This window comes from Sander lucioperca, chromosome 22 (genome assembly GCF_008315115.2).
Source record: "Sander lucioperca isolate FBNREF2018 chromosome 22, SLUC_FBN_1.2, whole genome shotgun sequence".
Classification (NCBI taxonomy): domain Eukaryota; kingdom Metazoa; phylum Chordata; class Actinopteri; order Perciformes; family Percidae; genus Sander; species Sander lucioperca.
Genome location: NC_050194.1, coordinates 28743848 through 28758389, shown reverse-complemented (window position 1 = coordinate 28758389; position 14542 = coordinate 28743848). Strand labels below are relative to the sequence as shown.

Below are 14542 nucleotides of genomic sequence, written 5' to 3'. Positions count from 1 at the left end.
ATCCTGCACTGCACAGTCCAGAGGACAGATGGATATATAAATTACAGTCAGGTTAACGTGTGGAGTTAATATAATCACTGAGCACACAGACGGAAGAATGAAATCATTGTATTATTAGTCACATAGCCTTAAGACTTTTATGACATGCCTGAGTTGAAGAATCACAACAGCTTAATTCATCACAATACAAAAATAGCATTTATACAATAAAGAAACTAATACTGTACAATGTAATGTTTCTTGGCACATTATGAATGTAAGCTGTGTTAATGTAGTGATTGCTAAAATACTGCTAAATAATAACAATTTATCAAAAAGAAAAATCTCAAAACTAAATGTGACTCATAAAAATAGACAATTGTTTTCAGAAAGTGATTGTTGTACATGTCAAATGTCTTAGTTTAACACCTATACTTTTCATATAAAAATAAAAATATATTCTTTAAAAAGGAAAAATACTGCACCATGAGCCAATTTCTCATCACAATTACTCAGCATTAAAGTGCCCATATTATGAAAAAATCACTTTTTCTGGGATTTGGGGTGTTATGTTGTGTCTCTGGTGCTTCCACACACATACAAACTTTGAAAAAAATCCATCCATGCTGTTTAGAGTGAGATACAGTTTCTGAATGTGTCCTGCCTTCAGTCTCTGGGTGAGCTGTTCAAAATCGGCACGGCTTGTGACGTCACAAGCCGAAACGAGCAGGCTAACCGCAACCATTAGCTCGTTAGCATGCTAATGCTAATGCTAACGCTAGCATGCTACCTCGTTCTCAATAGCAAAGCACTGCTACAACACACACAAGTTCACCATAATCTACAAAAGAACTACTTACATGTGCGCCCTCATTTAGAAGTCTCCCAGCTAATCCTGCCTTGTACCTGACCAAAGTTGTAGAAACAGCCTTTCTTTTACTGTCTATGGAGCTAGCTAGCTGACATGATCTACATCTGAGCTACTGGGCATGTGCAGTGCAATCAAAGATAGTACAGAAGAAGAAGAAGAAAAGAGGTCTCACTCTGTAGCTAAAACAGAGACCAGCTGAAAAGAGGAGCTGCAGCAGTGAGAGAGAGCACTGCAGTACAACAAAAATATGGTGTTTTTTGAAAATTAAACCATGTAAATCTATTCTGGTACAACCTTAAAATACAATTATGAACCTGAAAATGAGCATAATATGGCTGCTTTAAACTAATCCCTCTGTTGATAAACCTGTACAGAAACTCACTGGTTAATGGTCCAATCTCATTGACCATATAAGCATGAAATTGTAAATTAAGTGGAAAATTGTTATGCAAGTTCAAAGTCATCCACATTGTTTGGTAACTATGCGAGACCACTTGTCCTGATGCTCATTAGTGCAATGGCTATGAAGCACACAGCCAGCAGTCACTTCGCTCAGAATAAGGCACAATATACAGATTGACTTCAAACTGATCGACATGATAGTGTCAGTGTCTGAAAATGTCATCTCATTAATTGCTAAAGGTTTCCTGCAGGTCAAACATTTCAACATCCATCTGCAGTTCTAGTGTAGTGCCTCGGATCTAAAGGACTAGTCAAACATGTTGTTTTGTGCTTTCTTAATGCGAGGGAGGTGTTCCGCTGGATATCAATCTCATGTCTGTGTATTAACTACAGAATAAAGCCCTATTCACACAGGACTAGTATTACCTGGTGACCTCTAGTCATTTGTGATAATTACAGAGGTTTTCTGTGATCTTAATCCCGATGAGGTATGCGCCTCTGGTAACCCCTATCAGGCCTGGCCCAAAAAGATCCGGAACCCCGACCTAAGTGCGGTGCAGCGGCCTCGCCCTGGCCGTCCTCCGGGTACCTCCAGGTACCCAACTCTCAGGGTACATGTCAGTAAATCAAAGTAAAAGCAGGCTTCGCTTATCCCAAGCGAATGCGACACACGAAACTCAGATGTTGGGGGGGGGGGGTGATTTCTAAATCACACAAGGTCCCCAGATGATAATAATCCCGTGCGAGTAGAGTCAGGATGTGGTTAGCCTAGCTTAGCATAAAGACCGGAAGCAGAGGGAACAGCTAGTCTGACTGTCCAAAGTATTACAAAATACATCTACCCTACCAACACCTCTCAAACTGTGTTTACCTGTACATGAACTGAACTGTAAAAAAGTATTTTAATGTTTAATGCTGGATCTATTTTTCTGTGAACAGCCTTGTTGTTATGTTTACCGTCGTGTCTGTTCACTGACTGTATCTGGAAACCCGGCTATAGTAAGAGATGCAACACAGAAGTACACTGTTGTTCGTTAAGAAATAGTTCCAACACGTAAACATACAATATACACTGTGTAAATAACACAGCTTTAGTCTTGTTTGTACCTTGGACAGAGCCAGGCTATGCCATTTCCCCCTGCTTCCAGTCTTTATGCTAAGCTAGGCTAACCACATCCTGATTCCATCTCCATACATAACGAACAGGCATGGGATTTAAATCCATCTTTTCTTTTTACTCTGGGAAAGTGAATATGTGTATTTCCAAAAATTTTGAACTAGCTCTTTAAGAGCAGTGGAATCAAAAACAGTACCCAGAGATCAGACATGAAAGACATCTCATGAAAACTCTAACTCTCTAAACTCTCTATAAGTGATGCGTGAAAATCCTTTTTCCCTGCAACATGCATAACTATCCATTACTGATTTTACTGCATGTGCAAACAGATTGTTCTGTAGATTCAGGCTGTTAGATGTTCTATATAACAAAATGTTTTGGGATAGCCATGGAAATTGGAGGTGGAGGAAGACATTCTTCTTGCTGTGACTTGAGACAAGTTTTTTCAAAATGTAGTCTCTGCTCACTATAGTCTCTTCAAGGCCTGTGGGTAGTACTTGAGGAAGATTCTGTGGGCGATCTCGTACATGTCTCCCTGAGGCTTGGTCGGGTACCTTCGGCCGTTGTAAATGAATCCCTTTTCTACCTGGAAAACTGCCTGGTTGAAGGTGTCCTGCTTGAATGGTCGACCGCTGTCCAGGCACTCCACCAGGGTGTGAACAAAAAGGCCCCATCGCTGGGCATAGTAGTCCTCCATAAGGCCTCCCCACTCTTTGCTGGCGTAGTCCAGGATCTCACCACTGGGACCCCATAGAGTGAGCTGGTTTCTGGCGTTCATGTCATAGAGCTGTGCCTCCTTCTCATCTAGGGCTAAAGACCGGGCCCGCTCCAGCCATGTCCCCAACAGGAAGTTGCGGTCACTACTGAGCAAACGATTGAGTTCAGGCAAGAGATCATAGACCAGCACCCCACCTGCAGTCAGCAGCTCCGGCAGCTTTTGGTTTTGGAAGGCATCTGCGATATCCTGGTAAAAGATAGTTGTCAGGACTTGTAGGACCTGCCGAGTCACATCCACAAGATCGTACCGGAAAGTCTCCTTGGACATGAGAGATGGAGCTGCCTCAATAATCAGTTTCCAGGCTTTGTACAAATCAGCCGGGTCATACCAAAGGTCAGTATTCATGCGAAAGGAAGGCCGGCGCACCAGTGGGCTATGGTTGTGGTTTCGGTAATGTGGCACTGTGCAGTTGTAGACGCTGGCGAACAGGAGCCTCCATGCAGTGGTCAGGTTCTCTTGTGTGCTGCCGTAGCGGCGTACTGCATATAGCGACGCCCACTTTGACAAGTTGACCGGCTCCTTGCGCCAAGCCAGCTCGCTCATCAACTCGTACGTCACAGGATTCTGCTCAATGCCCTCAGGTGTCATGCCGATGCCCACCAGGGTGGAGTTCGGGAAATGTAAGGCTTTGAAGGGCCCTGAATTGATGCTCTCCACTGTGCCAAAGAATCCACTGTTGCCCCCAAAGTTCTGCAGCATACACCAGATGAAGGGCTGTCCATAGAAAGACTCTGTGTAGGAGAAAATTGGCTCGGTCTCTGCAAACAGGTCCAGCACGATCATTCTTCCGAGGGGCACTCCGTGTAGTAGGGCCTGAATCTGGGCCGGCTTCCAGAACGCTGCGTCACTGAAGAACAGCCAGCCTTGCATCAGCCAAATTGCCTGAGGATCAACTGGGGAGAAAGAAAAAAAATAGATTTGGATAAGGGACAAGAAAGGGAAAGTTCTCTGTGCTTCAATGGGGGCTGTCTGTGTAGGAGAATTACACCAACAACAGATCATACATGGGTCATCAAACTAGGGAAATTATTGTTATCGTTACCGATAATATCAGCATTCTGACAGGCACAGATTTAAAACTCGCAATGTGGACAGGATATTAGTTACCCAGACACTCACCTGCGGTCATTGAGGCAAAGACAGAACGACTGACTGCAGACAGGTAGGTGGGGTCAGAGGAGGGGGGAGTCATCTCATTGAAGGTGTCAGTGTTGTAGATGTGATCTGTACCAAACTGCTTCACCACCTGGGACAGATAGAGGGAACCCATCTGGAGGAAAAGTGGGTCACGAGGGTCTAAGATATAGGAGCATGAGAAGCTGCAGTTGAAGTGAGCCCAAGGCCCCAACCTGGTTACATTGGCTTCTGGATACAACCTGAAATACAATTTAAATATATATATATAAAACACGTGATTCTAAATAATTGCTGGACACTGATATTATTATATTCTATACATTATTACATTCAAATTAAATGCTTTTTTTTTTTTTTTTTTAAATAGATGAAAACCAATGGAACTACCTGAGTGAAGACGGACGAAGGACAGTGGTGGAAAGTAACTAAGTACAGTACATTTACTTAAGTAGTGTACAAATTTGATGTACTTATACATTACTTGAGTATTTCCACATCATGTTACTTTATACTTCTACTCCCCTACAGTTCAGAGAGAAATATTGTGCTTTTTATACAACATAACATTTATTAACATTTTACATACATAACGTGATAAGTTTATAAAATATGATGCACTGTTGTAGATTAAACTACGCAACAGTCTAAAAAAGTTAAAACCAGCTCGACCTCAATCGACTGCAACAGTAAAATGCTACACATGAATGCATCAGTAATAAGAATCCAATAATATAATCCATAATAGTATAACACACATTTGTTTGGGTATTTTTACTTTTGATACATTATGCTATATATTTGAACTTTTATCACAGATACAGTATATCAGTATCAGCATAAATGTCAGCTGATAAATAAGATGTATCAGTCGAGAAATGACTAAAAGATGTTTGACAGAAGCAGTGACTCTAATAGAAAGTTTATTTCTACACTGTAAAATGTCGCACTCACGAAATAGCTTGGTCACAATATCTCATTAACCAAATTTATCACAAATAATTGTTTTGAAACCAATTTTTAATGTCCCAAGCTGATTCTAAGGATTGGTGTTGGGGCCTATTCGGGATATTTTAACAGATTAGTATCAGCTAAAACAGTGGTTCCCAACCTGGGGTCCGGGGACCCCTAAGGGGGGCGGCAAAGATCACAGGGGGGGCGCAAGTCTTTATCTGGTTTAAGGTTGAGGTAAAAAAAAAGAAATTTTGCACATATTAAAGAAATTATGATAATACACTAGAATATATAATGTATACAAAAGTCTGTATAAAAACTATATATTTTTGTTCTTGCTTAAACTTGTAGGCAGGCTACTTAGTAGGCCAAACCTCCGGGACCTCTTAACCTGGGACCCTTGCTGTCATCAGGTCAGCTGCTAGCTGCTATCATCCTCGTTTTTCCTGCCGCCACAGCATCACTATTTTATGAATGAAACATGGCGGAGAAACGTGAAAGTGCTGATAACTCCTCTGTATCAAAAAAGAAAGTAAGGGAAAGTTACCTCAACTTCGGTTTCGGAGGGGGGGCTCAGCTTTTCTTAGACATAAGTAGGGGGGGCGCCAAGGAAAAAAGGTTGGGAACCACTGAGCTAAAACAAAAGGCAATCAAAATATACACCTCCACTGTTGCAGCGCTGCTCTCCTTTGTGGCAGTATTCCACTGCGTATCTGAGTGAAATTAGAGGGTGAATGTTAAAACGTATTTTGTGGAATGAAGCATTCAGGTAACGTTATCTGCTTCTTATTATTACGCAACCGTCAATTTCACTGGTTAAAATGAGGAACGATGCTTGCAGCAGGATATATATCAGCTGTCAATTATTAAAGCTTTAGTGCGTAACTTTGATATTAATAAACGCCTGTTACATTCCAGCCATTGCCAGATGAGTTGCTACAAAGCTAATTAAGACTATCAGCTCCACACAACTCTCTCTGGATTTCTCAGTGTGACTATGTTCAGAAGATTGGGGCATCCGGAGACTTTCCCGCTCAGAAGATCAAGTGAAGATAATGACCTCATCTGAAGAGTCCATCATGTTTTTTACGGCGGTGTGCGATCACAGAAGGCTTGTATCATGTGGACGCGCCAATAGTTTTGTTGTCATTACTTAGAATTCCTCATGGGGGAGACAGAAACTACGCACTATAGCTTTAACATTAATTCAGTGAGTACTTTGATAATTAGACGACATTATATTTCTCTGGTGCTGCCTACAAGCCAGTGGCTGTACTCAGTCAAAGATCCTTTGTGAGGGAAGAACTGGAGATCCAACACCTTCGACAGAGTGAGACATCTTCTCTAGGTAAGCAAGCGGAATACATTATGCCAATTTCAGAAGTCGCATTCTCTTGTTGAACCTTCATTCATATCAGACATCAATTCATCATCCTTATAACCCTTTGAACCAGGACCTTCAGGACTTTCAGCTTAGAGATAAGGTGTGTCAGATTTAGATTTAGATTTAGCATGAGTCACCTGAGGATTCCCTTGGGAATGTTCCCAGAGAAGGCTGGCAGCACAGGAATCATGCCAAAGGATCTCATTCGCTCTAAGATTTTAAACTGCAAAAAAAGAGCAAATGCCATGTGAGAAGATGCATTCCAGGGCAGCTGGTAAGCTGAAATTCATCAGCGAACATTTTAAATATATACAGACAATTTCACCCACAAAAATGGATGGCTTTTAAAAAGGATAAAATGCCTTTAAAGCAACATGATGTAACTATTTGACCTTATACATAACAGCCTTATTTTGGACATTGCTTGAAAACAACCCCCCAGATCAGTCAGATACCTGGAATAAAAAAACAAAGGCAACAGTAAAACTAGGACCTAAACACTCTGCACACATCATCACAGTTGGCACCAACTTCCTGCTTCAATATTGAGCTACTGTACTTAGTGTAGTTGTGTGCAACGAGGGATTATTAGCAACATTTCTGATGTGTTCACTTTTGATTTGACCTCCAAATAAAGAGGTTCTGATAAACTGGCCGACCTGGGGGTTTGTTGTCACTATGTCTTCGAGATCTCAACTATTACTTTTGTGAGTACAATGTTTTCATAAACAATGGGAATGACCTCTAAAACCTAAATTGAAGCCACTATATGTAAAATACGATGTGATAAAATAAATCTTTCCATTTTTCTGATGGCCAAAGTTTTTGTTTATTGAATAATAGGAGAGGCCAGGTGAAAGCTGCTTTCAGCCCGTTCATTTTCAGTCTGGACGTGGCCTCAGTGTTTGATGCTACCACTCGGTGGTGCCAAAGTCAAACGTGTCATGATTCTACACATAGTGGCTTCCAACTGTGTTGACAAGCATGGAGGTGGCAGTACTTGGAGGTAGAGCTGGTTCACATGCCAGGACTGTGGCAGAGGCCCACCAAGCTTGAAAACGTTTCCCATTCGGTTCCAGGCCAGAAACGCCGGGCCAGAGAAGAACTCTTCAATCTCCGACTGGTTTAACCCAAGAGCTCGGTAGACCTATAAAAAGGTACACAGCAAGTTAATGTGATGTTCACATGGTGCTGCACATATCAGTCAAGGTATGTATCATGGATCTGCTTCTTAGAGATTATTCCTGCTCTTCCTGCTCGTCTTCTTGAATCTCCCTTCTCTCAGAATCTCCCTTCCTTTCCAGTGTTTTCTCTAGGTTTGTGGAAGACTTAGGTGCACGTATTTTGCGGAGGGTTTAGGGGTCCTACCTGAAGAAAATGTTATGTTTTTCAATTAAACCAAAAAATGCAATTTCACATCATTTTGCACCATTAATTGTTACCATATCTGTCTAAAATGTCTGAAAAAGCTAGAACAGATAATACAAAAGCTTAAAGACTTGGGGACCCTACTACAACCATTAGAGCTTAAAAAAAGTGTTTTGTTATTTTTGATGCTCACATTGATTTTACATTCATTCAGCTTAGGGGGGGGCCCAAAACGGCGTGGGTGCTGCACGTTAGCCAAAAATCCATGCATTTGATCTTATTTCGCTTGTTGCTCTGAGAATAATGCATCTATGAACTTAATACAAAACAAAAGTATGTAGCTTATCCACTTAACCCCTAATTCGATATCTAGCACTTTTCTACCAACCAAATGAGATTTTAAAAGCACAGAAGTGTTTGAGGTTACATCTGTTCCAGAAATCAGGCTTAGGAGGAGCCAATAATGGTACAGTACATTGATACTAAGAGCTGTTTTATCAGCGTCCCAGTGGTTAAATGTACCTTTTGTAAGGAATATCATCACTAAAGCATGATTTATACTCCTGCGTAAAATCTGAGGCGAGGCTAAGTATGTAGGTACGTGGAGACACAAACCTACGGCAGACCCTACGCTGTAGCCTGACGTGCACCTCTCCAAAAATGTAACTACACGTCATGGCGACACACGTGGCTCGGCCGTGGCTTGGTAATGTTGCATCCCCCCCCCCCGACTCATTTCCTGGTCAGAAAGAACAGAGGAGACACTTTGTTTCCCTCACTATGACTCTAGAGTCCCTACTCACTCTGAAGATAATCACCATCACTGTCTCTCTCTCTACCACACTCCCCCAACACACACATGCCGGCTCGACGCACACACCAACGCACAAGTATAAACTTCAGGCTGCTTAAGTAGGCTACGGAGAAAGCTCTGCGTGGAGCCTCCACACAACCATAAATCACACCTAACTGGTTTGCTCTTACCTCTTGCCACAGGGCTTCTTGTCCTGTGAAAGCCAGCGGCAGATTGATTCCATTGAGTGCCATCCAGTCGATCTCTCTCTCCCACCTTGGCCAGTCCCACCACACAGAGGAATAGCTAAAAGTGCAGACGTTCTGGTAATACCGGAACCTAGATACAAACAGACAAATACATAGTTTATCATAAAAGTGACGAGTCTTAAACATGAAATGTTCAAATGAGATAAAATGCAGAGACGCAAAGAATAAATAATAATCCTAAAATCTAAATAAAAGAAATCAAGCTATAAGTCAACAAAGAGAAACAAAATGACAAAAGTTAGCATTAGGCAAGACGATGCAGTCTGTAATTCAAGCAGCTATGAAAAGTCAAATATACCACTTAAGAGCAAAATGGTATTCTTTATATTTTGTCACTGTAGCACACGTGTGAAACTCAAGGCCCGCGGGCCAAATTTAGGTTCAAAATAAATTTTGGCCCGTCTAGTTGTGCGCCAAACCAGTAAGACGGGAAAATGTTTGCAAACCGCACTCAGCAATTCCCAGACAACCAGAGAGATTGCATATTCAGGCCTGTGAAACAGGTTGCTGTAAGACGGCTGTGTGGTAGCCTACTTTTGAAAATATAATCAGAATGCATTGTTTTGCTAAATTCTATGATGACTTTTTTAGGGCGTTATGTGGACCAAATTGTAAGTGAAATGGCTATATGAGAAGTTTTTAATTAATTTTTCTGATTAAATAAAATCATGTCAATAAACTCATTTTCCAGTGTGGCCCTTTGACACCTGTGCTGTAGCACCTAGCCCATATGTACAAGATTTGAGTCACCGAGCAAAGCATCTAAATTGCCGGTGACATTTTAAAAGACCAATCTAACAAATTAATCAACAGATTAATCAACAATCAAAATCATCCCTAGTTGCAGCCCCTAGTTTTTTTTAAGATTCATTCAAACCAATGTTAAGTATTGTTAAAAGACCTTGTGGGTTTTTGAAAGATAACGACTCGCATGTAACAATACATGAGAGGAACAAACCAGCTACATTAATAAAACAAATTGTTACTGCTTCAGCTGGATTCTTGGTCTCATTTTATCTGTATGAGCAGCAAGCTATTGCTAGATATAATACCAAACTGATATAAGATATAATACCAAACTGATATAAGATATAATACCAAACTGCAACCTTTGTGACACACCTGAGACCACCCTGCTGTGTAATGGTACTTTCCATCAGAGCACAGACATCACTGGCTTGCTCTTTCCTGCCATTATCCTCGACGGTATACAGGCCTAAGCAAATTAACAACATGCACTCCTAGAATAAAGTGCCTGAATGCTCCTGCCCCACTGTCTATGTGTTTTCACTTCACAGGATTCTCCCTGCCAGTATTTGCAATTTCTACACCTATTTACAATACTAGCATGATGACTCCACTTTGCTTGAGATTCAAGAAAAAGTACTGAAATAACAGATATTTTACTGTCATTTTCTATAAGTAGTTGTCAAATAGCATTGCTAAAATAACATATCACCAGTTAAAAATCACATAAGTTGTTTTTTTAAACCAGTGTAATTTAAGCCTTAGTTTTCTGCAGCTGGTAAATGACTCCCGCTTCCTTCCCGCTAAGAGTTGCTCTTTGCCACCAAGATATAGTCATGGGAAAACTAAAGTGTGCCATGCTTGCCATGGCTTTTTCAATCTAACTACTGTGCACATAACATAACTGGGGTGAGCTGATGCGGGTCTAATGCACAATAGATAATTGAAAGGAAGGGTCCTTAAAAGGCCGCAGTACAAGTGTCCATAGTGCTCACAGTAAACAATGAAAAATAATGTGTGACAACGCTCCATTTGTCACGCAGCCATGGGTTTTGATGTGTGTGTTGTGAGTGGTGGGGGCTGGGGTTACATTGCACCCAAATACTGCCACCGTAGCATTCAAACACAGACATATCACGGCATCCTCTTTTGTAAAGTTTGATATCAGAAGTTCTCATGTATATACTTTGTGTGCTGCGAAGCTAGATGTTCTTAGCTGCTGATCATTTTTTTTAGAGCTATCACAGCATTTCTATGACTCTCATGGCAACTGGTCATTCAGTAACTGGGATTTTGACAGGAATGGCTCCTCTATCTGATAAGGTCTTGTGGCTGCCACTGAGGGGAGTTGACACATGTGATGTACAGCAGTGTGAAGTGGATTTGGTGGGAAAACCACATTTTCAAAGGTCTTTTAGTGATGTCAGCAAGTATACACACAGGCCATTCAAACGGAGGAGTTTTTACAAATGCAATCCACACTAGGCCTGCACGATATGAGGAAAATATGCAATATGCTATATCGTCGTTGAATTTTGCTATAACGATATTATTTGCGATAAATAAAAAGATATTAGAGGGTACACAGTTCTGCATTTCTGCTGCTTTCAGTATTCTGCTAAAATACAACAAATTTCTTATTGAATTCAAAACAAAATGAAAGGAAATCATTTCCAACTTTCGTACCACAAAAAAAAAAAAAAAGAAGAATGAGTTACATTTTAACGTGCAGTTTTCTGCTGAAATTTCCTTTCAACTAACACAAACAAACAATCTCTGAGTGCCTTTCGTGATGTGTTTATTGGGCCAGTTGATATCACGATTAAAAACAACGATATATTGTGCAGCCCTAAGCCACACCACTCTTTGTCTGCCTTTGATTACATAAAACATACAGCCATACGGACCATGAGGGGGATATTTTTTAATAATGCATGTGACATAAAGTGCATTGTTCTTTCATTTGTTTTATGGCAGGTTTGAATTTAGAGGAACATATGAGTCTGCATGTTATGTTTTTAGAGCTCATAGCTGATACTTTAAAAGCTCAATACTCTCTCTCTTCCAAAAGGGAACAATATTAAAAAAAAATGATAGTGCAAAAAGTTTTGAGATCCTTTACTTTGAGAATTTCCCCCTGGGAATAAACACATTATGTATCCATCCATCTATCTACGTATTGTTATATTATTAAATCACTGTAGCATAAGCAGCATTCTAATGTTATATCTGGTCGAAATGAAGCTCCTTTTTAACTGCTTTACATACTGTTGGATAGTTTCATCTATAGCATGATCATTTGTTTTATGTGACCTGAAAAGTAACTAGTAACTAAGAGAAAAATACACGACAGCGTCTAATGGAAATACTCAAGTAACGTTAGCCTACCTCAAAATTGTAGCTACTGTAGCTTAAGAGGTTACACAATAAAATACCTTACACTACTAAAAGTAAATTACTTACTTTTCACCCCTGATAATACAATTATTGTTAAAATTGCCTTTAGGCTACTCTTGTAGAATAAGACTTAAGACATTAAAAGAGTAATTAAGCGTCTTTTGGTGAAGTCGACATGAACGCAGTAACGTCAGTAATTTAGTAACGTTAGCCTAGTAATGAGTAATGAGGCTCGACTAATAACTCGACACCCACATAGTAGTCCTTGTGGAAACAAACAATGTGACAAGTTGAAAATGTCCGCAGAATTTCAATAAAATAAGGTCTGCTTGGTGTACTTGGTGTATGCCGAATTAAAGTACTGCTAACAAAGACAATGTAAAGCGTTGAGCGTGTGGCTCACTGACCTATGCTGGGTGTTGATGCGCAGGACGCCGGTGAGCCTCGGCAGAGGACGGGGCACATCCAGCTGGTCACCAGACCAGGAAACATGGCAGTTGCAGAAATATTTCAAATAGTTGTAAATGCCAGTAGCCACTGCCACTCCGGTGCTGCCTGTAGCGACTATCTTGTTGTTTTTAGTGGACCTGAGCTCACACACATCTAGGCTGTCGTTGGAAAGGCTCCTGTTGACTGCCACTAGGAACTCCGTAGATCTGGTCCCGAGCAGGCGTCTCAGCAGCTCGACCACTGCTCTCCCCTGTGCCTTGTCGCTGGCTTTCGGTTTGATGTGCTCTAGGGTAGGAAACTTACAATAGGCAGTTACAAAAAGACAGAACACGACGGGCAGAACCAGGCTCCAGGCGCTTCTGGGCGACATGTTGTTCCCCAGTTAAATGAAGCCAGAGTTTCCCACCGTAGCACAGGTTTAAAAACAAGTTTATTTGTCCATTTGCAGATGACCAGGAAGCTGAGGGTTTACTGAAGTGCTGCTGGCCAATCAGAGAGAGAGAGCTGCTGCATCGATCATAACGCACAGCCAATCAGGATGCAGTTCCCATAAAACCACGGGATCAATCTGTCATATGATGGTTACAGAAGCGCTCGGATTTCAGATACAAGCTTGATGTCATGTGATCATGAAATAAAAAGCACAAGGTGTAAATGCTCACTGCTGAAACACAGCCAGGGCGAATGGTTAACAGGTTTGCTTGTAAAGGGTTCTAACAAGCAAACACGTTGACCTTTATCATAACTAAACATTATTTTGCATCAGTGAAGTTTTCAGCTCATTGTCCTTGTTATCTAGAAGCCACACTAACCTGACAAACAGGAGATACAGTATGTGGGCCGACATGATGTGAAAGTAACACACACTGCTCCCACTATTTGAAATCAGATCATTGTTAACTTTACCAATACACTGTGAGTGTTCAACTGAATGTGTTACCATGTGTTTAGAAAGTGTAACTGTAAATCCTCTCATATTGTGGTGTGGAAGCAGCATGTGATGCATGCAGGTCTAGGTTCATTTCCCGAGCTATTAAACACATAGTCCTGCCTGATTCTCATGTGCTGCTGTTGGTGGAACAGATATGGGACACTCCATCCACCAGGTTGAAATAGCCTAAAGTAAACAGCCAATCCGGGCCCCGAGGCTGCAACCTGTGTGGTTGAGGATAGGTTCAGAACCCTTCAAGTCTGTCCCAAAACATTTGTAAGGTGTCAATATGATCATTGAAACAGGTATTGATTGTTGTAATTGCTCATATAGGCCAATACGAGGTCCCTATCCTTCCTAGCATTGTTGCAGTGTTGGGGGATAAAATCCAGTCTGTGTAAAATGTATATTCCAAAATTAATCTGAAAGTAATATGAGAGCTCATCAGTCGGATTTAGACAAATCAAGTGGATATTTCAAGAAGTTATTTTTTGCAAAATTCTAATAAGTCAACCTTTATAAAGGTTTGTATACAAATTGTAATTAATAGCTAATGAATGGCTAAGAAATATTTACTAATGCTTGGATCCTTTAATGAGAAACACTTTTGGGTTGCCAAGTTGTAAAAAAAAATAAATAAATAAAACCTTTACTTTGTGTTAAAGAGCATCTGAACCAAAATCCATTTATAAACAATTTACTAACGTAACTGTAGACTCAGGTTGGCAGAACCTTAATAAATAATAACTACTAATATGCTACCGTGATGTTCTGTGCACTAAACATGGGGTTACTAATACCCTTACATTATCAGAAAAGATACTGAGAACATCACCAGAGTCCTCCATGGTAGCGATGGCTCTGCTCGTAAAGCAGACAGAACACACTGTAACATTACTGCATTGCAAGTAAAAGTTCTACTTTAAAATCTTAATGAACTCAAAGTACAGAAGTATTACAAGCTAACA

At 40.8% G+C, this 14542-nt stretch overlaps 1 protein-coding gene across 1 annotated transcript; it reads right to left on the bottom strand.

Annotated features, from left to right (window-relative positions):
• Positions 1-1197: 1197 nt before the first annotated feature.
• naglu (N-acetylglucosaminidase, alpha) lies at positions 1198-13145 on the bottom strand. The gene is made up of 6 exons (XM_031323945.2): positions 12601-13145; positions 8972-9119; positions 7620-7766; positions 6757-6842; positions 4267-4523; positions 1198-4040 (listed from the first exon to the last, which is right to left on the bottom strand). Exons 1-6 carry the CDS (start codon positions 13011-13013, stop codon positions 2836-2838), a joined length of 2256 nt encoding a protein of 751 aa, XP_031179805.1. The 5' UTR covers positions 13014-13145; the 3' UTR covers positions 1198-2835.
• Positions 13146-14542: the final 1397 nt, after the last annotated feature.

Coding starts and splice junctions, on each gene's coding strand:
- naglu (XM_031323945.2), bottom strand. CDS start 13,013: ATGTCGCCCAGAAGCGCCTGGAGCCTGGTTCTGCCCGTCGTGTTCTGT. Junction 7,767..8,971: donor AAGAAGCCCTGTGGCAAGAG/GTAAGAGCAAAC, acceptor ACCTTTTTATAG/GTCTACCGAGCTCTTGGGTT. Junction 6,843..7,619: donor TGAACCAGCTCTACCTCCAA/GTACTGCCACCT, acceptor CTTTTTTTGCAG/TTTAAAATCTTAGAGCGAAT.